General features: G+C 37.2%; 1 protein-coding gene across 1 annotated transcript in view; it reads right to left on the bottom strand.

The window, feature by feature from the left end:
- The window catches only part of ACVR1C (activin A receptor type 1C), a 54,389-nt gene that overhangs the window by 24,573 nt on the left and 4,225 nt on the right, over positions 1–25,591 (bottom strand). Inside the window, exons 2-3 of the mRNA XM_061437488.1 lie at positions 8,233–8,472; positions 2,228–2,458 (exon numbers count right to left, since the gene is read on the bottom strand). Coding sequence (XP_061293472.1) covers positions 2,228–2,458; positions 8,233–8,472 — 471 coding nt within the window. The remainder of the gene's footprint in view (positions 1–2,227; positions 2,459–8,232; positions 8,473–25,591) is intronic.

The following is a 25,591-nucleotide window of genomic DNA, read 5'->3' as shown; positions in this document are numbered from 1 at the left end:
TGTGTTATAAATTATTCTTGAGCTTTTAAGAAAGATTGTACCAATAGGAAACAGAAATACAGCAAATTTACACAAAGTATTATTACTATCATAAAAGCTCTACTATTCCAAGCATGTTCATCTTATTCACCTTTCAAAATACGAAGTTTACAATTTCCTTCAAAGCTTATATTAAGTACCAATCACAATTACTAGACCTTTTCAAATAATTTACCTTATTTAACCAAAAGCTAATCCAGTTTATAAAAGCTTTTTAGCAGAACACAAATTAGCCTAAAAAATTATGTAGGTGTTCAGAGTCCCTAGACTTCACTTTAGCTTTCAGAATAAAATGCCTGCAATAGCCCTGGGAAGTCCTGATCAGTTTTTATCCTCAGTGAAAAGAAACTATAATTAATGAACATTTGGTAAGGAATTTTTCCACCTAGTGCTTTACATACAAGAGCTCCTGGTTATCCAAATATTTAATTTCCAAATCCAGGTAGTGATAAAATTTCTGAGGAATTCAAAGATCAATATAACATGATAAACTTTACTAATAAAAAAACAGACTACATATATTAATAAAACTAATCCTTACTCACACCTCTCTCCCTGCTTAACACCAGTGGTTATCTTTGCCCTCTCCTATCAATGTCTTTGTCAGACAGTTGACTAAAAAGTGAAACTGTAAATGTTGCAAAAGACATAGAAATGCATGAAGATGAAAGTGATGTTAGAGACCATTTAGAATCAAAGCCACAGACAAGGACGCCATCAACAAAGGTAAACCAGTTAAACTGAATAAAAAACAATCAGGGGTTATCTTTCTTGTGCACATTATTTTATAATCCAATAAATGTAATGATTAAATTAGGTTCATCAGGATAGACCAAATAACTACAGTCACTTTCATAACATTGCAAATTAAGCTAATTAGATAGTTTAGCTCAGTGTTACACAGAAAAAGTATAAGTTCTTAACAACTTAATCAGAAATGTTTCATTTTCAATAGTATAGTTAAGAATTTGGAAAGACTCTTTTTTTTAAGATTCTCCCTGGCTTTTCTTGGTTTTACTCACCTTCTCCCTGGCAAATCAGAAAAGACAAGGCATCAGCAAATGTAACTATGGGCAAATCATATAACAACAATAAGCTTCTCTTTGACTATCTAATTAATCATAAATACTTTCACGATCAAGCTTATATTAAATAGAAGTAACCATAGACTTTAAATTTCATAGGTAATGGTAGGCTTCTAATAGCCACAGATAATTTGGTTTTTTAGACAGAGGTTACAATCAATACCTTTCCAAGGTTCTTAATGAGTATTACTGATTCAAATAATAAAATAATTGACTGGATTAAGTTTTGCTCACTTTTGTTCTCTGTTTGTCTTTAAGGAAACTATTTCACAGCCGAATGAATAAAAGCTATGCAAAAAGAAGAAAGCCAGCATAGGTAATACACAGGCTTTATATTCAGTCCCTGATTACTGGGCATGTGACTACTGAATTCTATACCAAAAAGGTGATGATCTGTCTTGTTCCACAAATCTCAGAAAGTTGTATTATTTGGGGTTGTTAATGTTAAACCTCAAGATATAAACCATACCTAAAGTACATTAATTTCACTAAAATTACCTTGCTTGCTACCATTCTAATAAAGTTCATAGTAAACCTGAGTCCTGGAGTTGAATTGTGATGTACAGAGGAAAGTATAGTCCTAACAAAGATGAATATTCAGCCATCGTTCATTGGTATTTTTGTATCAATTATCAAAATATTGAAACATTTCTGTCCTGTTTAATTAACAGCTGCTATTCAAAACCTCCAATGGTATTCCTTTGCCCTAGACACCCAAAGCAACTCTGGAACCCTCCAGATGCCTCCAGATCTTTTTATGACTCAGCAACTAAAGGGATAAAACCTAGCATGGCAGGGTTCTCCCAGAACTCTGTTACAGTTGAATTTTCTGTTCTGATTGGTTAGTTCCTGTGCCATACCAGTCATCAGATACTTTAAATATCAAACTGGCTATCGTGTCGTCATGGCTATATATCACTCATCTGCCCTCCTTTCTTGTACATTTATTGCACGTTTACCTGTGGAGAAGAGGAAAGCATCTTCTTTTCTCAAAAATGAAATCAGACTTTCATGGAGATTTTATTAAAACAAAGAGATTATTTATTCTCCTCTGATAATAAACAAAACATTTTATTTGCTGAACTCAATTAGGTTGAAAATACCTTTGTTATCAGCAGCAATGAAACCAAGGATGTTTTCATGTCTCAGCATAACCGTCTGATAAATTTCTGCCTCTCGAAACCACGATCTTTCATCTCTGGAGGAGAATATTTTCACAGCCACATCTTCCCCACACCATCTTCCATGCCAGACCTCACCAAATCTACCTTTTCCTACTATTTCCTGAAGTACAATCGTCCTTGCAATTGTTCTTTGAACCAACAGAGGCAGACCTAACCAAAGAAAACATGAAATTGATTATTAAAAACAAGTAACTGCCAGAAAATAATTGTCATGATGATCATTATTTTCACATAAAAGGCAAACATTTAAGCGCTTTAATAATTTTACTGATTTTGAAGAAATAAGCACCATTATACCAAACTTAAATGTCAAAGTGTGCTCAAAAAATACTATAGGTTCTTGCTATGAATTTCTCTATTCATATTCACAAACAAAAATTTCCTGAACATAGCTTGCCATGGCAGATATCTAACTTTCCAAAATTGTTGGAAATTCCTTTGATTTGCACATTAAAATCAGTTTACTAAATATATAAAGGTTAAGAACTATATGCTGTTATCCTCTTAAATAAAATACATGGTTCCTAGTACAACTGAGAGTGCAGAAGAATTCTTTATAAATTATTTAAAAAAAACAAATTAAAATTTGAAAATGAAGAATCAGATTCAATAATGAAGTGAAGCAATCATGTTACATTAAAAGCAAGGTTCCACAAATATCCATTTGATATTTTCTGTGGAATAAAAGAAAGTCAAAGAAAATATATTCTGAGTGTATTAAAATGTTTAGATTCTTTTGAACCAATAGCTTTATACCTCTAGAATTCTAAAGATGTAACATAAAATGCAGAAGAATTTGTCAAAATATTTAATATATTATTACTTAGAGCAAAATAAGAGAAAATGTCTGATAATAGAAAAAGTTTTAAATACGGTGCAGAGATTAAGACCACAGATAAGAAAGATGGATTCCAATTATAGCTGAACCAATGGTAATCATGAACAAGTTATTGAACTTCTCTAAGCTTTGAACTGTGGTGTTGGAGAAGACTCTTGAGAGTCCCTTGGACTGCAAGGAGATCCAACCAGTCCATCCTAAAGGAGGTCAGTCCTGGGTATTCATTGGAAGGATTGATGCTGAAGCTCAAACTCCAATACTTTGGCCACCTCATGTGAAGAGTTGACTCATTGGAAAAGACTCTGATGCTGGGAGGGATTGGGGGCAGGAGGAGAAGGAGACGACAGAGGATGAGATGGCTGGATGGCATCACCGACTCGATGGACATGAGTCTGAGTGAACTCTGGGAGATGGTGATGGACAGGGAGGCCTGATGTGCTGTGATTCATGGGGTCGCAAAGAGTCGTACACAACTGAGCAACTGAACTGAACTGAAGCTTCAGCTTCCTTGCCTGCAAAACTGCAATAATATTACCTCTCTCAAAGGAACACTGTGAGAATTCATCAGCACGTTAAGCACCCAGCATGGTACCTGGCATATTACATGCTCCATAATGGTTTGCCCTTAACATTAAGTCTAAGGAGGGGTTGTTGTTGTTTAGTCACTAAGTCACACTCAACTCTTTTGTGACCCCACGGACTATAGCTCACCAGGCTTCTCTGTCCATGGGATTTCTCAGGCAAGAATACTGGAGTGGGTTGCCGTTTCCTTCTCCAGGGGATCTTCCTGACTCAGGGATCAAACCTGCATCTCCTTCATTAGCAGGCAGATTCTTTACCACTGAGCTACCAGTGAAGTCCAAGGAAGGATTACTTAGAGCCAAAAATAACGATGTTGTTTATAGAGGTATTTCTTAATGACATAGGAAAATACTTTTGCTATAATAAAAACAATACTTTGTTAAATGAAAAAATACTTTTGCTAACAAAAAGCAGCAAATTCTATCCATCTAAATAAGTGTATCTAGCTATTCAAAATATGTCTAGGAAAAAGACTAAAAACAATATATGCTAGATGCTATGATGGGTATTTCTATTTAGTGGGAATTGGGTGAAGTAAATTGTGAGATTCTTCTTTCTAATGTTGTACGTTTTCTCGATTTCCCCAACATTCCACAAATATTTATTACTTTTATAATTAGAGAGAAAATAACTGAAGAGGTCACAGTATAATTTATTCAGAAGAGTGATGTTTAGTGATCATTGTACTCTGATGGCTGGGAAACCCTGATAGCATCAATCCTGTAAGCTCCTGTAGGCTTCACCTCTACTCCTGAAATGAGCAACAATTTGTTCAAATGTTCTTTTCTTCATGAGAACCACCCACTATGACTAAATAAGCACAGACTATAAGTCTGCTATTATAGGTCTCAACAATTAGTCACAAAGCCCCATAGCCAGAAATTTCTTCTGAGATCACCTGGTTCAATGTTATCATTTTAGAGATGAGAAAATTGGGCCTGCAGGGTAATCAAAAACTTGCCCAGGAATAACTGGAGGGCAGACCTACAACTAAAACACTGGCTTTCAATCCAAGTTCTTGCTCTGTCACCGTTTCAATGGATATGACTACAATCCTTGCCTGTTGGAAACATTTTTAGCAGCAAACTTTCCAGGCTATTTTTGTAAGCTATAGTCAGTTTTACTACCTGACACATGAAAGTTGTATGAACAGTGATTAAGCCAAATTACAATTCCAATATCTCTCCTCCCTCCCCTCATTTTGCATGCACAAATTCAAAAAAGCATAACCATGACCAATCACTACCTATGAAAACACAACAATGACAACTGGCTAGAAAACTACATAAGTCAATATTTTCAAATTGCAAACTTATTAGGCACATGATCAAGACTGCAGACCAGGGACGAAGTAGGATATCATCTAAGGTAATCAGCACAGCAATTAAGTTGAGAGAGTAAAATTCAATGAAAGTTGCTTCAGGGTCTTTGAAAGCAACCACCAAAAATAACCTGAGTAAGTGTTACACTCTTAGAGATTTCCTTTTCGGACACAAGGACTTTGGTTTTCCCTGCAAATCGAAGATCCCCTGGAGGAGGGCATGGCAACCCACTCCAGTCCCATGGACAGAGGAGCCTAATGGGCTACAGTCCATGGGCTCCAAAGAGTCGGACATAACTGAAGCGACTTAGCGTGCAGCACGTAGAAACTGAGGCCTGCCTGATAGAAACATCATCATTTATCAGGAGTGTAATATCACAGCAGAAACCAGCAACCTACCCAGCCTCTTTGAAGCCACCTGAGACACCATCATCTCTCAAAGACAGTGCAGTCAAACATCAGTCGGTTCTCTTCTCTTACAGGCATTGTATTGCTTTGAAATTTGTCCCTGACCAGGTTGGGATATGCTTCACAATTTTTGTCTCTCAACACCTGACAAAGTTGCTTCTTGTTTAAAGTCACTGGCCAGGGAAGAGAAGCAGAGGGGAAGGAAAATGCCTGATTTCCTTCCGATCGGTGAGCTTTTGTGACAGAAGCCTTGCTACACATGGACATACTCTCCCTGGTGATCCAAGGCAGTGTAGCCATCCACTCCTGTTATTCAGTGGTTACTGCCTTTGGAGAAAAATGCCTAGAATGCTTTTAAGTTGATCATTTAAAAAATCATCCATGTCTGGGTACATTTACAGCTTTCTTTTAAGAAAGAATGTAGAAAAATCTAAAGAGAGGGTCCAGCAATTAGTTAAGTCTAGATTTAGGTTTCAAGATGAACAAAAATACCAAAAAACTTAATTTCTGATTGTATGCCCTGGCTCATGAATACTTTCTTAAACTAAATACTCAGCTTCCAGTTATAAAATCTCCATTTCTTTTATTAGAAAGGGAAATCCCTGATCATCTTAAACATATTCAAGAAGTAGTTCCAGGGCTTCCCTGTTGGCTCAATGGCAAAGGATCTGCCTGCCAATGCAGGAGACACAGGTTCAATTCCTAGTCCAGGAAGATCCCACTTGCCGAAGAGAAACTAAGTATATGAGAAACTAACTATTGAGCCTATGCTCTAGAGCCCAGAACCTACAACTACTGAACCTACCTGCTGTAACTACATGTGCACCCTAGAGACTACACTCTGCCAGAAGAGCAGCTACAGCAATGAGAAGCCCACACCACAACTAAAGAAAAGCCCTCACAGCAACAAAGACCCACTACAGCCATATATAGGAAAATAAACAAATTATTTTTAAAAATAGGAGTGGCTCCAAAACATGTATTTCTGCTTTACATCTTCATATGAACTAAAATGTTTTGGTGGGGATGAAATAGATGGCTATTTAATCACTTAAACATTTCAGAAATTATACAAGATTTCAAGGAAGTTGGCACAAATCAGAGCTTTCTGGGCCCATATTCTGAGCCTAGAATATCACCAGGGCTCAAGAAATTAAGGCCCAGTGGCCCCCAGAATGTAACACTCAAGGAAGAAAGAGTATTAAATCCTAACAGGTTTTACTTTTAAAGAAGAAGTGCCATCTTTCTATACAACAACGTAATTTGGATGTCTTTTACAAGCTTCACAGTTTGGAGATATTCTTTTCAATATTTCTCCTTTGAAAACATGTCTCCTGATTTGTGCAGTGGTGTAAACACTAAGGCTTTGGTCAGTCAGCAAGCGATCATGCCCCCAGAGCCAGGAACCTAACTGGGCTTTCTGGATGATGTAATTAGGTCTCTTTTCTGATAAATACTTCTGAGTCCAAAGCGGCTTTGTGTTAAATATGGATGCCCATACAGAAGCTACCCACTCCTCTGTCATCTGCCCTTGTTAATTGTGCCTGCCTGGATGCTCCTAAAGGCCATGGGCAAGGGAGGTTTTCAAAATCTGTTTGGGGGTAATCATCCTTAATGATCTTTCCAAAGCAGGAATGACCGAAATGGTTCACTGAGGCTCACCCTAGTTCATGTTTCTGCAGCACCATGTGCTGAAATATACATGATAGCTGGGAGTCCTCTGCCATCTTAGGGCGTTTGTGATTACTAGGGAGAAGCTGCTCTGTCACCCGAAACCCAGAAAGCCCTCAGATGCTTTGTGCTATGAGAAAGGCTCATTTAAGCCAAAACACAGCCTGGTGTTTTGAACAGCTTCATCAGGGGTTCTGAAGTTCCATTAAAGAGGGAAAGAGGTACCATATAACCTCAGCAGCAGCCAACACAGGAATGTTGTACTCTTCCCTTTTGTTTCTAAGCTTTAAGAACATATTCTTAATTTGAATTTCAGGTCAGCTCCCTATTAACTTCACACACACACATCCCAGGGGTTGACTACAGATTCCAAAGACCTTCATAATCACAAGCAAAGAACACTACTTTGCATAACTAATATCTTTTCCCCAGAATTCAATGCTTAAGCCCTATAACTCTTTTGTGCCCCTGAAACATGACCAAGACAGCAACAACTATTATTACTAACCAGAATGTGGCAGAGGGCTGAGAAAAGAAACTCCTGGCTTCAGAAATAAATTCTGAAGGCACGTGAAAATAAGAATCTGAATACTTAAAGGCACAAAAAGCAATTGAGAAGATTTAATTCTTTAGGCCAGGACAGTTTTTACTCTTCATCAAATGCTGAAAGAAGTTTCTATGCCAGAATTTACCGTGTACCATATCAAGTATTTTAAACAATGGAATTAATAATATTTGGGCCCCTTTTTTGTTAAAAAGCGAGGTACCTAGAAGACTCAAAGTCATAGAGCCAGAAAGTACATAGGTAGATGCCAGGGGCTGGGGGATGGGGGGAGAGATGGGGGAGGGGATGGAGAGTTAGTGTTTAGTGGGGTCACAGCTTCAGCTTAGGAAGGTGAACATTTCAGAAGATGGGAAGATGGCGAGAGTTGTACAACAATGTGAATGTCGTTAGCGCCACTGAACTCTACACTTAAATACAGTTAAAATAGTGTGTTGTATATTATGTGACTTTTACCACAATAAAAAATTTTAAGAAAAAAAATGGGATTTATTTTTAAATAAGAATTTTTCTTACTGAGAAAATGAACAACAGGCACATACCAGAGCCAGATCCAGAGGCAGTCACATCGTAAATCAGATCTTTCAGAGTTTTCCCAGCATTTACCAGATTGCATTCAGAGAGGGGCTCCTCCACATTCGGTCTCTTTTTCTTTCTGTAGGTGCACTGTCGACCTTGGCATGCCCATACTGTCAGCACTGAAGCTATGGACAGGAGGAAAACTGGCACGGTGACAACAATGGTCAGCTCCATGGGTCCAAGCTTTGGGGCGTTTGGTGATGCTTTAATTAAGAAAAGAAAGAACATGACCATAAGTCAATCCATGTTAAGTATTTTAGAACTGGAAATGCAGTCACCAAAAATTCACATCTATAATGTGCAGCTACACAATATCCACTCATGCTAGTTGGTAAAGAGTTTCTGTGGTAAAAAGCGAAGGCAGGGAAAGAGAGTTGAGGTTAGGATGCAACTGCGGTTAGGTTCTGTCAGGTGACAGTGGAGACGGGATTAGGATCTCGTGGAAAGCTCTAGCACCCGGGATCCTTTTTAAAGCCTCCAAATCATTTAACATTTCATGAGTACTTTCTCTCCATGTTTCAGTCATCCATCCTCAAGGCATGTTCGCTCCTTTTTGCCACAGATGATCACTGAGCTCTTACAACACGTTGCCACTATTCCAGGTGCCGGAGACAGGGCAGCGAGTGAAAGAGCCCACATGCTTGCTCTATGGTGCTTTATGCTCTCACATACCCACGGACGGAAACGTGAAACAAAAGCAAGAGATCATAAGTCAAAGAAAATAAAGTCCAATAAAGAGACAGACTGATGTGGGATGCGACTTGTAGACAGACTGGTCACAGAAGGCCACTCCGGGGAGGTATCAGGGAGTAATAAGGGAAGTAGCTCCAGGAAGCCTATTCTCAGCAGAAGGAAATCAAATGTAACAAGGGGCCCTGAGGCAGAGACCTACTGGGCATGTTCAGGAATAATCTTTGCCTGGAGCACAGTAAACAAGGAGAAAGGTGAAAGGAAATGGGGTCAGTTAGGTCAAAGAGAGAAGGGTCATGTGGGCTCTTGCAGGCTAAAAGGACTCTGAATTTTATTCCAAGTAGAAGCTGTTGCAGGGTTTAGAACAGACAAAAGATAGTATCTAACTTATATTCTGAGTGGCTGCTGTATGAACAGACGCTAGGGGAATGAAAGTAAAAGCTAAGAAACCAATTACAGCGTGTCTGGTATTTTCAGTGTAAGCATTTTTGCCACAAATATTTTTGCTGAATAACTAGTTGGCCATAAGGCAGTTTTGCTGTAAAAGATAAAATAACAAAAAATAAAAGGGTGACGTTAAAAAGGAAACAATGAGGGACTTCCCTGGCCGTCCAGTGGTTAAGACTCCGTGCTTCCAATGTGTGGAGCATGGGTTTAATCCCCGGCTGGAGAACTAAGATCCCATATGCTGTTTGGCGTGGCCAAAAAATAAATAAATAAACATTAAAAAAAAAAAAAGGAAACAATGAAATGTGAAAATTAGTAACAAAATTTTAAATATTTTATAGTTAAATATGAAATATGTGAATATATTTAAAATGTGTAAAGGTTCATGGTGATACTGCATAAATAATTAATTTTATTTAGTGAGTTGTAGGAGAAGGCAATGGCACCCCACTCCAGTACTCGTGCCTGGAAAATCCCATGGACTGAAGAGCCTGATGGGCTGCACTCCATGGGGTCGCACAGAGTCGGACACAACTGAGCGACTTCACTTTCACTTTTCACTTTCATGCATTGGAGAAGGAAATGGCAACCCACTCCAGTGTTCTTGCCTAAAGAACCCCAGGGACGGAGGAGCCTGTTGGGCTGCCGTCTATGGGGTCGCACAGAGTTGGACACGACTGAAGTGACTTAGCAGCAGCAGCAGCAGTGAGTTGTACCTAAGAACTTGTCCTCCAAGTCTTTCGATCATAGTATTTTATATATATATAGGCTTGTTGATTCATCTCCTCGTTTAGTGCAACACTTTTTCACTAAAATGTATTCCTTCCTTAAGAGAGGTATCAGGGCTTCCCTGATAGTCCAATGGTTAAGAATCTGCCTTGCAATGCAAGGAACACCAGTTCAATCCCTGATCCAGGAAGATCCCACATTCCACGGAGCAACTAAGCCCCTGTGCCACAACTACTGAACCAGCCCTCTAGAGCCCGAAAACCACAACTACTGATCCCATGTGCTGCAGCTCCTGAAGCCTGTGCACCCTAGAGCCTGTGCTCTGCAACAAGAGAAACCACCACAATGAGGCGCCCAGGCACCGCAAGTAGAGAACAGCCCCTGCTCACGGCAACTAAGAGAAAGCCCACATGCAGCAACAAAGACCCACCACAGCCAAAAAACAATAAGAAATTTTAAAAAGAGAAAGAGAGGTATCCGTTTCCAAATACTAGGGTGTATATTTGTAACTGAGTTTTGTATTGCTTTGTGAAAGCCTCTCTGCTGTTGTTCGTTCTTGGCAAACTGTCACATGTTGATAGATATGTCACATGTTGATAGATATGTCACATGTTGATAGTCCATGTCCACTGACAGACATTCCAAAGTTGCATGGAAAATGCGGGTTCAACTCTGCACCTTCAAGTCACCAAAGGATTTGAAAACCAATGTTATCATTTTCTAGTACCGTACACCTTCTCTTATTTCACATTTCAGTAACTGTTGTCATCCAATGTTTTAAGATCAACAACATCTACTCATCACTCTATAGACCATTATGACAGCTAACATTCATGTAATATAAAAATGGGGGCACTCCATCAATGGAGAAATGAAACCAAACTATCAAACCAAAGTGTCAACCAGTTATTTGATCTTCTACAGCAAAATTGCCTTGAGGCCAATTAGTTATATGACAAAAACTGTTTGTTGCAAAAATGTTTGCTGTAAAGATGCTTACCTGGAAAATACCTACAGCCCAATTAGAAACCTGATGCAATAATTGAGGCAGGAGATGATGGTTTTGGCTGACAACTCTATCTAAAATAGTATCTCCTTCTTATTGCTTGTTTATTCTCTATACCTTTTTCCTGTTTTATTTAACTTCCTGAATCTTATCACTATCTGGAACATCATATATTCATTTACTTATTATCCAATTCCTTCCAAAGCACATATGCTAGTTCTTCATGAGAGGAAGAACTAAGTCATTTCTCAGATTTCCTTCTTTGCAATGACAGTCCAAGAGAGCTTATTATATTAAATGTACTTGAATTTCACTTACAACATGTTAATCAGAATATGAGAACATAATTCAAAAATAAATATTATTTAATTCTAAAGGAAAAATCATCAAAGTCCTCAAAAATGTGTTCACGAAAGTTTCACTATAATCCTAAAAATAGTAGTCTATCTACTACTAATGAATAAAAGATTTAAAACTGTTAAGTGAGCTTTGGAAACATATTTCATGCTCTTCTATTTACTTTGCCAGGTGAATTTCGGTGGATCAAACTGTTCTGAGTGTCACAGGGTTCCTCTGAAATCATTAGAAGTTGTACAGGTGCATAGAAGGACAGCTTGGCCTTGAATGTTCTTAGGACAAGGTGCTAAAAGAGTTCTCAGACTTGACTTTGCTTAAGAAACCAACAATGGAAGTTGCAACTTCAAAAATTTGCTGTTATGAAAAAGTTTTATTGTCCACTTCAAAAGTCTTTCAAATCTACATTTCAAGTTGGATCCATATTTTTATGTCCTCACAGAAGTATTTCCAGAATTCTAAGAAAGCCACAGAATGCACTTAATAATTTGCAATTTACATAAACCTGTACTGACACATGATTTTAAAAAATAAAATTCCATTATTGGATACATTTATATGGATAAATTTTATTTTGATACATGTTACTAGGAACTACCAATATAAACATTATAGTTAAAAAGCTTATTGATTGCTTTCATTTTAGTAAAGCTCTATTAAGCCCAGCTCAGATCATCACTATAGCAACCAATAAAGAGGCAAAAGGTCAGCAAGCCTGAAAATAGCACAATATCTATAAAAGTGCTCTTCTCTGGTGATGGTTACTGCACTCAGGGATGTTTATTACAGATGGTCAATGTTTCTACTTTTGTGAACAAATTCACTGATATGAGTTAGTAAGAAAAAAAGATGACTCGGCTAGAAAAAGGCTAGCAACACCATCTAGAAAGCTCCCTAAGCACTGAGCAATTTTTAAGGCAAACATTTGTAAAACTATCTTCTAAACCAAATGCTGATTGTAATCTCTACAAGGGACAAATGAAGAAAACTATAGTCTATACCCAATGAATCATGGTAGAAAAAGACAGTAGTGCAGTTAAGAATACATTTTAGTAAGTTATCTTGGATGAGCCTATTAATTTTTCCAGCAGGTTTTACAGTCTTGATCATAGGAGAACTCCTATTTGACAATTTCTAATTTCTCTGACCATGTCAACTGAGATGATTTCTCCACGGAATAATAGCTCCATGGTGGGGTATATATTAATCCCAAAAGTGAGTTCCAGGAGTGCTGCATTGCTAATTCTAGTTATTTCACTCCCTAGTAAATTAAATAGAAGAAGATGGGAAAATAGAGACAGGTACTAGCCCAGACAGATGAATGCTTAGCTTACAAAAGTCTCTGCTATATAAGTTCTGCAATACATTAAACCAAGACAGAGCAGGGGAAGGAAGTACAGATAAGGCAGGAAGAAGGGCATGTATGAGGTGGGAGATTCTGCACAGCTAGAGGGAATCATGCAGAAGTTAAAAGATTGTAAGAAGGTGTGTTCATGCGTGCTCAGTCAATTCAGTCGTGTCCAACTCTTTGTAACCCCGTGGACTGTAGCCCTCCAGGATCCTCTGTCCATGGGATTCTCCAGGTAAGAATATTGGAGTACCTACTCCATGCCATGCCTTCCTTCAAGGGATTTTCCTGAACACTAGGAATCAAACTGGTGTCTCCAATGTCTCTTGCATTGCAGGCAGATTCTTTGCCCACTGAGCCACCTAGGAAGCCCCTGTAAAAAGCTAAGTAATGCCAAAAATGGAGAAGGAAATGGTAACTGACTCCAGTACTGTCATCTGGAAAATTCCATGGACAGAGGAGCCTAGCAGGCTACAATCCATGGGGTTGCAAAGAGTTGAACACAACTTAGCAACTAAAGAACAACAAAGACCAAGGGAAAAAAAAAAAAACCAAGAAGAGGAAAAAAAGAAGAAAGAAAGGAAAGAGGAAGGGAGGAAGGAAAAAGGAAAGAAAGGAGAAATTTTTTAATCTTTGTGAATTTACAACTTTCCCTAAAGAAAAAAAAGAGTGAAATTGGTGATGGTGAAAGCAGTGGTGGTTATCAATGCTCAGATAAAGTTCAGATCCAGTTTAGATACCTCAGCTTCTCCCAGGACAGTTTTCATGACCTCCTTGCCATCTCCTATTTCTGGCTTTAGGGAAATGAACTCCTCAAGATTAAAAGAAAAAGATGACAAAATGTGAGGATGGTCTCCATGTTTCCTCCCCTGCTGACACTTTCTGTTTATTAAAAGTATGAAAAATTATTGATGTGTATGAGATTTATATGACCTTCACATCAATTAATTTGCATTTCTTTAGTACATGCTATGAGGAGGAGATGCCTTAGAACTAGGCAGAGATGTGGACTTGATCAATTGCTTCAAATAACTTGTATTGACCACGGGCACAAAAGTCTGTAGTATATTTATGTTCAACTTAAAGGTATATTTCTTGACTGTATGTGAATGACATTCAACTGAATAGAAACTAAGATATTACAATGGAGAGATGTATAGAAAATGAAGATATAGTGACTGAAAAGATATATACGGACTTGACAGCTGTTAAAAAAACATTCGCACAGAGAAAATAGAGGCCTGCATCCAGACAACGTGAGTTTTTATGAACCATTTCCAGGTTAGTGCATCCTTCCCAAAAGTTGCTATAGCAAGCAGCTACATAAATTTAAAAGGGTCCAAAACATCCTTAAAGAAACCACAGAGTAATTTATCATTAAAACTGCTCCTCTTCCTTTCATTAAATTTTTCCTCAAGTGAAAAGATGCTATTATTGCAAGGGTGAATCCATGAATGTATTAATATAAATATCAAACCTTCGACTGCCTCCCTACTATCACCAACTCCCCCACAAAAGAGAAGCATTTCTTTCTCTAAGCTTGTGGCTTTGAAATGTTCTCAGAATAAATAACCAAAAAGACAATGTTCTCCTTTATTTCCTTCCTCCCTTCCTCTTTCCTTTCTTTCTTCTTTTTTTCCTCTTCTTTGTGTAGTTTTAAATCTACTAAGGATACATGACCCATCTAGGGTGCAATTCCAAAACAACTTTGTTGTTGTTCCATCACCAAGTCGTGTCCGACTCTTCATGACCCTACGGACTGCAGCAGAGCAGGCCAGGTCTGCAGGCAAAACTATGAGAAAACTTTATAGGAGCAAGGGATATGGGAGATAAAAAGATCATAATGAAGAGTTCCATTCATGATGAATCAGTCTAATATAAAGAATATGTAACTGAACTTATATGTGTGAAGTACACGCATGGGAAGTAGAATGGGTCGAAGGAATTACATCGCAAACACTAGTTTTATTTGTCTGACACTTCACTGTAATTCTTTATTCCCGATTACAGGGTCCCTCCACCACCACCATCACTTACCAAAGCTTGTCCTAGCCTCCTACTTCTTCACAGTGACCCTTATAAATGTTACCAGGAAAAATCCAATGAGAAGTTAATTTGGTTAGATCCCTCCATTATGCTCCACTACAGGGGGCATTATATGGTCCCCCTTCTTCACAGAGAGAATAATCATGTCAAACAGGTAGTTTCTGATAAATGTGAACCTCAAGTAGGTGAACAATGGCAGAATATTTTCTTCTCTAGAGATTCAACTGAACCCTGACAGTGACAGAAATAATAGGAGAATTATTTCTGCCTTTTGACCAACTCAGATGAGGTATCGACGGGCCGTTCCATCATTCGGTGCTCAATCTGTAAATGGCTATCTGCATACACGTTCTACATGTATGGCCTGATTTCATGAGTGTGGAACAGACAGGGAGCTCCACACATTAAAATATTTCCTGGCTAGTTCTCCTTGTCCTTCTGGTTTCTGGGAGGAACACTGAGAAGCTTCAAATCTTCTTTTGTCCACCAGCACCTGAATTTAAGAATAATAATTACTTTATATTTTAAGGAAATAGGAATATTAGATTGAAGAATGAAGAATATAATCTTTGGCATCAGGGGTAGGAAGAACTTTGACTCAAGCAGAGGTGAGACTAATACAATGTAGAAGAATTTAAATTGGTTTCACAGTTTTTCTTCATTTCAGGGCATGTACCAGGGTTAGTTTATTAATCTGTCATCAAAACACATATTCTTTTATTTATTCATTTTATATTAGAATATATTTGATTTACAAAGTTTTGTTAGTTTCAGATATAGAGAAAAGTGATTTAGTTATATATTCATATATCCATCTTTTTTTCAGATTCTTTTTCCATTATAGGTTATTACAGAGTATTGAGTAGAGTTCCCTGTGCTAATGTAGTAGATCCTTATTGATTATCTATTTTATATATAGTAGTGTGTATTATACTACTATTCTATTCTATTCTAGTCTAGTCAAAGCTATGGTTTTTCCAGTAGTCATGTATGGATGTGAGAGTTGGACTATAAAGAAAGCCGAGTGTCAAAGAATTGATGCTTTTGAACTGTGATGTTGGAGAAGACTCTTGAGAATCCCCTGGACTGCAAGCAGTTCAAACCAGTCAACCCTAAAGGAAATCAGTCCTGCATATTCATTGGAAGGACTGATGCTGAAGCTGAAACTCCAATGCTTTGGCCACCTGATGCAAAGAACTGATTCACTGAAAAAGACTCTGATGCTGAGAAAGATTGAAGGCAGGAGGAGATGGGATGACAAAGAATAAGATGGTTGGATGGCATCACTGACTCGATGGACATGAGTTTGGGCAAGCTCTGGGAGTTGATGATGGATAGGGAAGCCTGGCGTGCTGCAGTCCATGGAGCCTCAAAGAGTCGGACACAACTGAGCGACTGAAATGAATTGAACTGAACTGAACTGAGTATTCTTAAATGAGGCTTCCCTGGTGGCTCAGGTGGTAAAGAACCTGTCTGCAATGAATGAGACTGAGTTTGATCCCTGGGTCAGGAAGATCCCCAAGAGAAGGAAATGGCAACCCACTCCAGTGTTCTTGCCTGGAGAATTCCATGGACAGAGGAACCTGGACAGCTACAGTCCATGGGGTTACAAAGTGTCAGACACAACTGAGCAGCTAAGACTTCACTTTTACTTTCACTTTCATTCTTCAACGATACATTTCTATAAAGAAATTAGATAGTAATTACTCAAGGAATATGTTAGTGTTTTGTTTTTTTTTTAAGTCAATCTTTTCCATAAGAAAAAATGAAAGTTTCTTGGAAACAGCACCCAATCTCATAGCGGAGAGCATTGTTCAGAGAAAGCACTTAAAATATTGATGGTGAAGGAAAAGTTACACTTCTCTGTCTTAAAGTTCCAGCTAATATAATTACTCCTGCAGATAACAGGAAGACAAGAGGAGAAGGGGACGACAGAGGATGAGATGGTTAGATGGCATCACCGACTCAATGAACACGAAGTGAAGTGAAGTGAAGTGAAGTTGCTCAGTCGTACCCAACTCTTTGCGACCCCATGGTTAGTAGCCTGCACCAAGCTCCTCCGTCCATGGGATTTTCAAGGCAAGAGTATGGAGTGGGTTGCCATTTCCTTCTCCAGGGAATCTTTCCAACCCAGGGATCGAACCCAGGTCTCTCACATTGTAGACAGACGCTTTACCATCTGAGCCACCAGGGAAGTCCATGAACATGAGTTTTGGTAAACTCCGGGAGTTGGTGATTAACAGGGAGGCCTGGTGTGCTGCGGTTCATGGGGTCGCCAGGAGTCGGACCCGATTGAGCAACTGAACTGAACTGAACTAAACAGATAACACATTCACACAGAGCAGCTTGTTCACTTGAAAGGAATGACATTGAGATAATATTTTCAGTCAGTTCAATGTCTGTATAATGACTCCCAAAAGTATTTCAATAAACAGGTAATAGTATTTACATAACTGAGAAGAGGATGGCTTATATAGTGTAAAATCCTCAATTTAGGATTGCTTATAAATTTCACTTTCAATTTCCTATTATATCTCTATGAACAAAATTTCATGATTAAAATCAGTGTACTTGTTCCTTGAGACAAGAAATGCTTCCTATATTAATCTCTTAGAGCACAAGTTTGACTTTTTGTATGCTTACATTTCACGTGCTTTCCAAATGCAAAAATTATAGCATCCTTCAGTTTATGGGGAAAAAAATATGCCTGTCTGGCACACCTGTCAGGTGTGGGTGAGTCCTCAGAGAATGAGCTACAAATGGATTTGTTGATGTGATGGCAGAACAATTCCACAAGGGGTCCCATGAGTATTTCTCAGCATGTCCTATCACCTTACACTGCCTAGAGCTATGAGTTTATGTTTAAAATAGAAAACCATAAAAGTTAAGAAACATCAATGGGTTTCTTTAAAGGAATTAAAATAAGGAGACTTTTCAACTCCCCAAAGAATAATACTTGGTATCTGAGTCCGCAAAATTTTATAATTACAACATGCTTTAAACGTATTAATTTTTGATAAATTCAATTATAATGTTTCGGCACTTTATCTTCCTTTAAATGTAATCCTTCAGTTTGGTTTCAATAAGTCTAATTTAGACATGCACCTAATCAATATGCATTGTTCATCCACCCTAGGTTATAGAAATAACGAATTGTTCTTTTTTTCTTTACACAACTGAGAACAGGAAGGTGAAAATTGTACTGAGGTTAAGATAGTACTCACATTTTAAAGCTGTGCACATATTTTTTGTATGGAAACTAATTATTTAAATTAGTCAAAAATACAATAGTATGAAAATAGTGTACTGAACACCAAAAGGAAAAATCAGAAATTCTTGTTATACGTACCCTTTAAAGCACTGTATGTTTTGGTAGCAAAATAGGAACAAAGACACTCAGAACTTGAATGCTTTGCTGAATAGTCTATTTCCATATGAAGGTTGATAATTAGTGCAAGCATAAACTAAATAGCAAGTCTTATAAAAATGAACCCTATAAATAACAGGCTTCTCTAGCCTAGGCTTCCTGACCTTATCCTGGATGAATTTTCATGACAGTTTTGGTGTGCTCTTGATGCTATTTGACATCACCACTATTTCTCTGAGCATCTTTCTGATGTCACCTACAGTCACCAAAAATCATTTCTGCTACAAATTACAATGTAACACAGCTATGAAAGAAACAAGCAACAAAATATGACTCCTTCACGTACAAAAAGACATGTTTTAATAATAAGAAAAGAAAGTCTGACATAAAATTGTATTAAACAGAATAACTCGACTATATTAGAAAATATACTAAACTATTGAAAGTAGGAACTCTGAAAGTGCAAGTTGCTCAGTCTCATCCAACTCTTTGCAACCCCATGGACTGTAGCCCTCCAGGCTCCTCTGTCCATGAGGATTCTCCAGGCAAGAATACTGGAGTGGGTTGCATGCCCTCTTCCAGGGAATCCTCCCAACCCTGGGATCGAACCAATGTCTCTATCATTGCCAGCAGATTGTTTACCATCTGAGCCACCAGGGAAGCTCAAGGTTACCAGGATATAAGCTCAATAAGTACTGAATGAGTGAATGAATGAACAAGGAAAGCTCATGCCCAATAAGGAAGTCAGTCACTTCTGTTTCAGCCATCTGATACCAAGAGGGAGACTTCAAGGATGCCAAATCTTCTGATTTTTAGTCCATGGAATTCTCTAGGCCAGAATACTGGAGTGGGTAACCTTTCCTTTCTCCAGGGGATCTTCCCAACCCAGGGATCGTACCCAGGTCTCATGCATTGCAGGCAGATTCTTTACCAGCTGAGCCACAGGGAAAGCCCAAGAATACTGGAGTGGGTAGCCTATCCCTTCTCCAGCAGATCTTTCCGAACCAGGAATTGAACCAGAGTCTCCTGCATTGCAGGTGGATTCTTTACCAACTGAGCTATCAGGGAAGCCCCAAGATAAGCCAGGTATCTATATTTTTATTTTACGACTCAATGTTTAACATTATAAAGAAATTCACTTTTTCCCCAGAAACTATATACTTCAAATGAAAGCTGTCTGTAGGTCAAATACAACCCATAAGTAGGTAGAACTCTGGGTGACTTGTTTTGCTGTTTCTATATTCATTAAAACTGGGTTTAGCTAGTAACGACAGAGCAAACTATACAGAAGTTTCCTTTTCTCTTTCATGTAAAAGACATTTGAAGATGAGTAGTTCAATGTTTGGGCCTCCCTGGTGGCTCATCAGTAAACAAACACAGGTTCAATTGCTGGGTGGGACGATTCCCTGGAGAAGGGAGCGGCTTGGCTACCCACTCCAGTATTCTTGCCTGGAGAATGCCATGGACCGGGGAGCATAGCGGGCTACAGTTCTTGGGGTCACAAAAGAGTCAGACATGACTTAGAGACTAAACAACAAGAGTCCAGTGGTAGCAAGTTGGCTCCATGAAGTTTTTGGTCAGGCTCCTATTATCTCCTGTTTCCATTCCTGTGGTGTAGTCATTGTCCTCACAGTACAAGCAAGCTGCTATATTTCACCCTTTACCTCCAGGCAGCATGATGGAAGATGGCAAAATAAGCTATCAGTTGTGTTATAAATGAGTCTTTTCAGTTCTCCAAAACTCTGTCAGAACTTAGTCATCTGGCCACACTTACCATTAAGAGTAGCTTAAAATACTGTCACTTAGGTAGACAGCCACATCTAAGACAGCCATCTAAGTCTAGATTCTGCTACTAAATGGGTATCGGAGGAAACTAGATGTCTTTGAAATACTTATAGCTTTCGTAAACTTTGAGCCATTAGATTTTTTCCATTAGAAAAAGAACACATGTGCAGCAAAACAGACAGCATAAAAATTTATAAGGGAAGAACTGAATAATGTCCTTAACCTGGTAGCTCTCCAATATCAACTCCACATGTTAAGAAAATGTGTAAGTTTTGTGAATTCACCCATTGCCAAAAGTTACTTTGAAGCTTGATGTTTTGCTCTTTTGTTGTGAAATATAACAAATACACAGAAAAGTGCATATAATATACATGTACAGCATATAAATTCCCATACATCTCTGGCCCCCTTATCCCTTCCCTGTTCCCCACTCAAGAGGTAAGTCACATGATCAGATCCTTTCCCATCCCCCAGGGTATCATTATCCTGATTTGGGGAATAATCATTTCTCTGTCCTTGTGCTGTTTTCCCCAGAATCCCTTTTCCTGTATTGTTACAGGTTAAAGTTGGGATATTCGCATGTGTTGTGCTACTTAGTTGCTCAGTCCTGTCCCACTCTTTGAGACCCCATGGACTACAGCCCGCCAGCCTCCTCTGTCCATGGGGATTCTCCAGCAAGAATACTGGTGTGGGTTGCCATGCCATTCTCCAGGGAATCTTCCCAACCCAAGGATCAAACCCAGGACTCCTACATTGCAGGTTGATTCTTTATGTCTGAGATACCAGGGAAGCCTGGGGTATTTGCATATAATGTTCATAGATGAGAATGACTTGCTATTTCTTTTTTCATACTGTCTTTGTTGGGTTTTGATATCAAAGTTATGCACAGAATGGGTTAAGGAGTGTTTCCTCTTTGTGCATGGTTTGGAGGAGTTTGTGTAATAATTACACAATTATCTATTCCTGGAAATTTAGCAGAATTTTGTGGTAGAACCTCTTGGGCTTTGAAATGTTCCTTACAGATATGTCATAAGACTATTATAATTTATGTTATAATTTTCTAAAAGTTAGGTTGTTCATAAATCATGTTGTTTCAGCCTCATGTAGTCTCACTGTTTTTTTTTAATCTATTTATTCTATTACCAAGACAATAGTATATTAAAATCCCCTTCTGAGATCATGGACTTCTCTATTTTTCCTTATACATCTGTAAATATTTTCTCTGAGACCATATTCTTAAGTACACAGAAATTTTAATTTATTAAGAATCCCTCATAAATTGAAACTTTAGTCATTAAAAAGTGATCTTTTTTAACTCTAGTAATATTTTTTGCATTGAAGTTAATTTTACCTAATAGAAATGTCAACATTTTTATTTAATATATGCATTGTATATTAATGCACATATATCACATATATGTATATCAAACCTTCTTATACTTTCCTCTAATTATCATCCTCTCTTCCATATTTTCTATTATGTATTCTCTATATTACTGCATACAAAATAGTGTCTTCTGACCCATATTTCAGATCCCTAATTCTCTCTTCAGTTGCTGTTGTACCAATTGTTGTTAAACCTATACATTAAGTTTCTAATTTTTGTTACTGTATTTTTAATTTTAAAAAGTTTTCTTCTTTTATTGTTCAAATCTACTAGTCCATTATTTTTTTTTTACAATTTCCTATTCTCTAAGAAATGTTTTAAATTTTCCTTTTGCTTCTTTAAACTTAGAAGAATGGGTGCTCTATAATTATTGTCTGATAACTCCAACATATGAAACCTTGTGCTCTCTTCCGCTGGCTCATGCTCATGTCATTTTGAACCCCTGTGAACTTGGAGTGCTTGTTCTTCATTATGTACTTCTCATGTCCTTGCAAAAGTGTTTGTGTGTTTCTCTCTGAGACCTAATATTAAATTACCTTTCTCCAGAGAGTCTGAACTTTCTTCTGGCAGGCCACTGGGGACACTATTAATCTGGGTCAATTTTTTTTTTTTAAGTTTTCCTTCTGAAGAGTTTCACTCGGGCAATGGAAACTCAGGTGTAAAATCTCTGTGATGGCTAGACTATGTCCACATCTTTCCAAAAATAAGGTTTTGGGTTTGTTTTAAAGTTGTTTATCTTTATTTGTTTTTTTGGGTTTTTTTTGCCCTGTTCTGCTTAGTAATAAATCCAAGCCTCCTCCCTGGGGTTAGAAGGAGATGAATTTACATCCATTTTAAACTGGTAGTAAGGAAGAGACTTTTGATATTTCTGCTAAACATGGCAGTTTTTATTAGACGACTCAAATTGAGCCACCCATGTTTTTTCACTTTTCTCTGAATCATGAGATTGCTAGTAGCAAAACCCAACATTTCCCTTGCTAGAAAAAGCAGATATGCAGGAGGAAAAAACGTTCCAAATAAGAGTATCAGAAAGTTAGATAATAATACTTAAACAACGATGATGTTCACTGACTCTCAGGAAAAGAAAACTGAAAGTAGGCTGTTGACACTGTTGAGTCTGTATGTTAACAAATCAAAGAACCTATTTCCAGATTTCTTATCATATTAAGGCTGTGAACTCCTTCATTGGTTAAGATATTATCTAAGTGTCTGACACTTATAGTTGAAAACATCCTCCTTTAACTTTTACCAATCCAATGGGTGGAAAAAAATGGTATGTTACTTCAGTTTGCATCTCCCCAGCATTTATTTTTTCAGTACTTGATCATCTTTTCAATACTTGACCATTTTGAATATTTTCTTCTATAAAATTTCTGTAAAATGTGTTTTTTGCCCCTTTTTTTTCATTTAACACTCTCCTCCCTCTTTTCACTTTTTCTCTTGCCAGGTACATGGATACACACACACACACACACACACACACACACACACACAGGCTCATTATTTTTTAAATAGTTACCTTTTTCTCTAGTCATATATAATACAAATATTTCTATCCCATATTTCATTTATCTTTGGTTTCACTTATGTTATCTTTTATTATTCATTTTTATTTTAGTTTCCATGTAGTCAATTATGTCTTTTCCTTTTATAACAGTTGGATTTTCTGTCTTATTTAAAACAGCTTCCATACTGTAAAGTCATAAAAATCTTTTTTCCCTAAATTTTCCTCTGACATTTAAATTGTTTTATGTTTCACAATTAGATATTTAATCAAGCTGTAATTTATTTTTGTATACGGTATGACACTGTGGTACAGCCCTGTCGTCTTCCAGATGGATAGATAATTACGCCAGCATCATTTCAAAAATAAACCATCATGGAATTTCCACTTCTGCCAAGTTACACTTTAGATGTCCACAGAAGCCCTTCTTAGTATGGCATACACAAAAATGCTGAATAAAACACAAATGAAAAATGTTTTTCTATTATATGATTAACCTGGTGGGGAAATAAATGAATTACTCAGCAACCAAAAATAAAATTCAGATCCAAAGAGATATCTGAGCACTAGGATGGCCATTTACCCTGGAGGCATCTGCCAGTCCTTGGTAGTTAAGTGCTTAGTTTATCAGACTTATATCACAAGATCAGGAGATAAAACATGGTTCCTGAAATCACAAAAGATCAGGTCAGAGATCCTAGTATAAATCAGTTAAATATGAATGGTATTACATTGAAAATAAAACTAAGTAGAAAATGTTCTGCAGAGAGACACTGGGTCTATATTCATCTATTTGTTTGTCTCAATCTTCACTTTCAGTAGAGCAGAAAAAAAATCTCTTCAAGAGATTCTCACCATAAGTGTCCATCTGTATAGGCACAGAATTCATGCTATATGTTGGCAAAAAAAAAAAAAAAACAACTAATCAAAACACTGAATAGATTTCAGTTGGTAGCACCTCCAGATACCTGGCAGAAACTAATATAAATCTGCTCTGGAGGAATATATTTTAAAATAGGCCTCAAAAGTTTCCTCCAGATATGATTCTCAAAACATGAGCTCACAATCAAAAAATTACAAAACACACAAGGAAAGTGGCCAACCAAGAATAGAAATCAGCAGATTCAAATTCATAGAAGCTGTAGATATTAAAATGACCAGAGACTCAAACATTAGAAAATATAGGGAAAAGGGTTTAAGAAGCTTTAAGAATAGATACAAAAGGCCCAACTTAAACTAAATCAGTGATGAAACTGTGAAATTTATTAGAGGGCTCACAGACAGAACCCATTACAGGGACACACACCCAAAATATCTCTTGGAACTTTTTCAAAAAAATGGAACTCTTTCATTTATTATTTGTTTTTTCACCCTACAAACAACCTCCCTCCTCCATCCTCCACCCAAAAAAGTACACATTTGGGTAAATAAGTCTTTTTTTTTAATTGAAATGTAAATATTCTTTAAGAGTTAAGAATATATCATTTACTTTTGAAGCTGAATTTTTCCTACCAAAGTGGATTCTATCTTAATTTAAGAGGAAGTTGTGAATGGACAATCTGCATGAGTTACTGTGAAAGAAATTTAATAAAGCCTGAGAAGTAGTAAATCTAAAGTCACTGGAGTCAGGGCAAGACAAGCAGCCTCTGGAAAGGTGGGTAGATATTTTTGGAGTTTAAAAGAGTTGTTTTAATCTGGTCTAAAAATAAACAGTAATAAGAAATTAGGTTACACTGCATAAAATATGTTTCTCTTAATTGATTTGCATTGCTTGTATTTAATTGTAATTTTTAAATATATTTGGTATGCTGCCTAATGAAAATAATAACATATTTGCTATTAGTAGAGACATGAACTCCAAGCACTAGTCAAAACACAACTGTTTTTGGAAATGGTTGTTGGCTTTCAAGTTTACATAAGAAAAAACCCTCTAAATATTTGTGATAATAGTTGAACTTGAAGGTCACTCCAGTGACATCAAATATATCTAACAGAATAAGCTCCAGGGAAACAAGCAATTTTTTCTAATGTTATATGTCTACCAAACTATAAAATTACTTCTATCAAAAAAATTAACTCCTAAGGATTAAACCCACATGCAATGTCAAAGAAGTACTTTTTTAAGGGCAAGTGATTGAATTTCATGTGATCTAAATCAAATCTTGGTTACAATGATCCAAATTAATTTGACTCTAATCCAATTTAGTATTAAAAATGAATGGGTAAGGTTTTAAAAGGCCATTAAAAAAAAAACATTGTAAATTAAAATAGTAACTGGATTCTTAATATCAACAGATTGTTGAACTAGTAAATTAAAATAATAAATGTCCTTGCTGCATTTAAAATTACATTTTAAATATCAACTAAGCAGTGTTTCTTAAACTGTAAACACATAAGCAACTTGTGGGATATGATTAGAATTTTTACTTAATGAAAGCACATGGAGTACCTTGCACATTTTACAAGTAAGAATATTTTGTAAAATTCTTATTTCAGATATGTGTGCATATGGGGGAAATTATACAAAATGTGTTTCTGTGTGTCACAATGGAAACCTGTACAAAAGCTACTAGTCTAAGAAGAATTAGAATCAAACACTTAAAAGGATTTTAGGAGGGCAAGAGTTTGTGGCTACAGATTTCCAGGTGCTGAGTTATAA

This window comes from Bos javanicus, chromosome 2, assembly GCF_032452875.1.
Source record: "Bos javanicus breed banteng chromosome 2, ARS-OSU_banteng_1.0, whole genome shotgun sequence".
Taxonomy (NCBI): Eukaryota; Metazoa; Chordata; class Mammalia; order Artiodactyla; family Bovidae; genus Bos; species Bos javanicus.
Note: the sequence above shows the minus strand (reverse complement) of the source record. Positions and strands in the feature narration are given on the sequence as shown.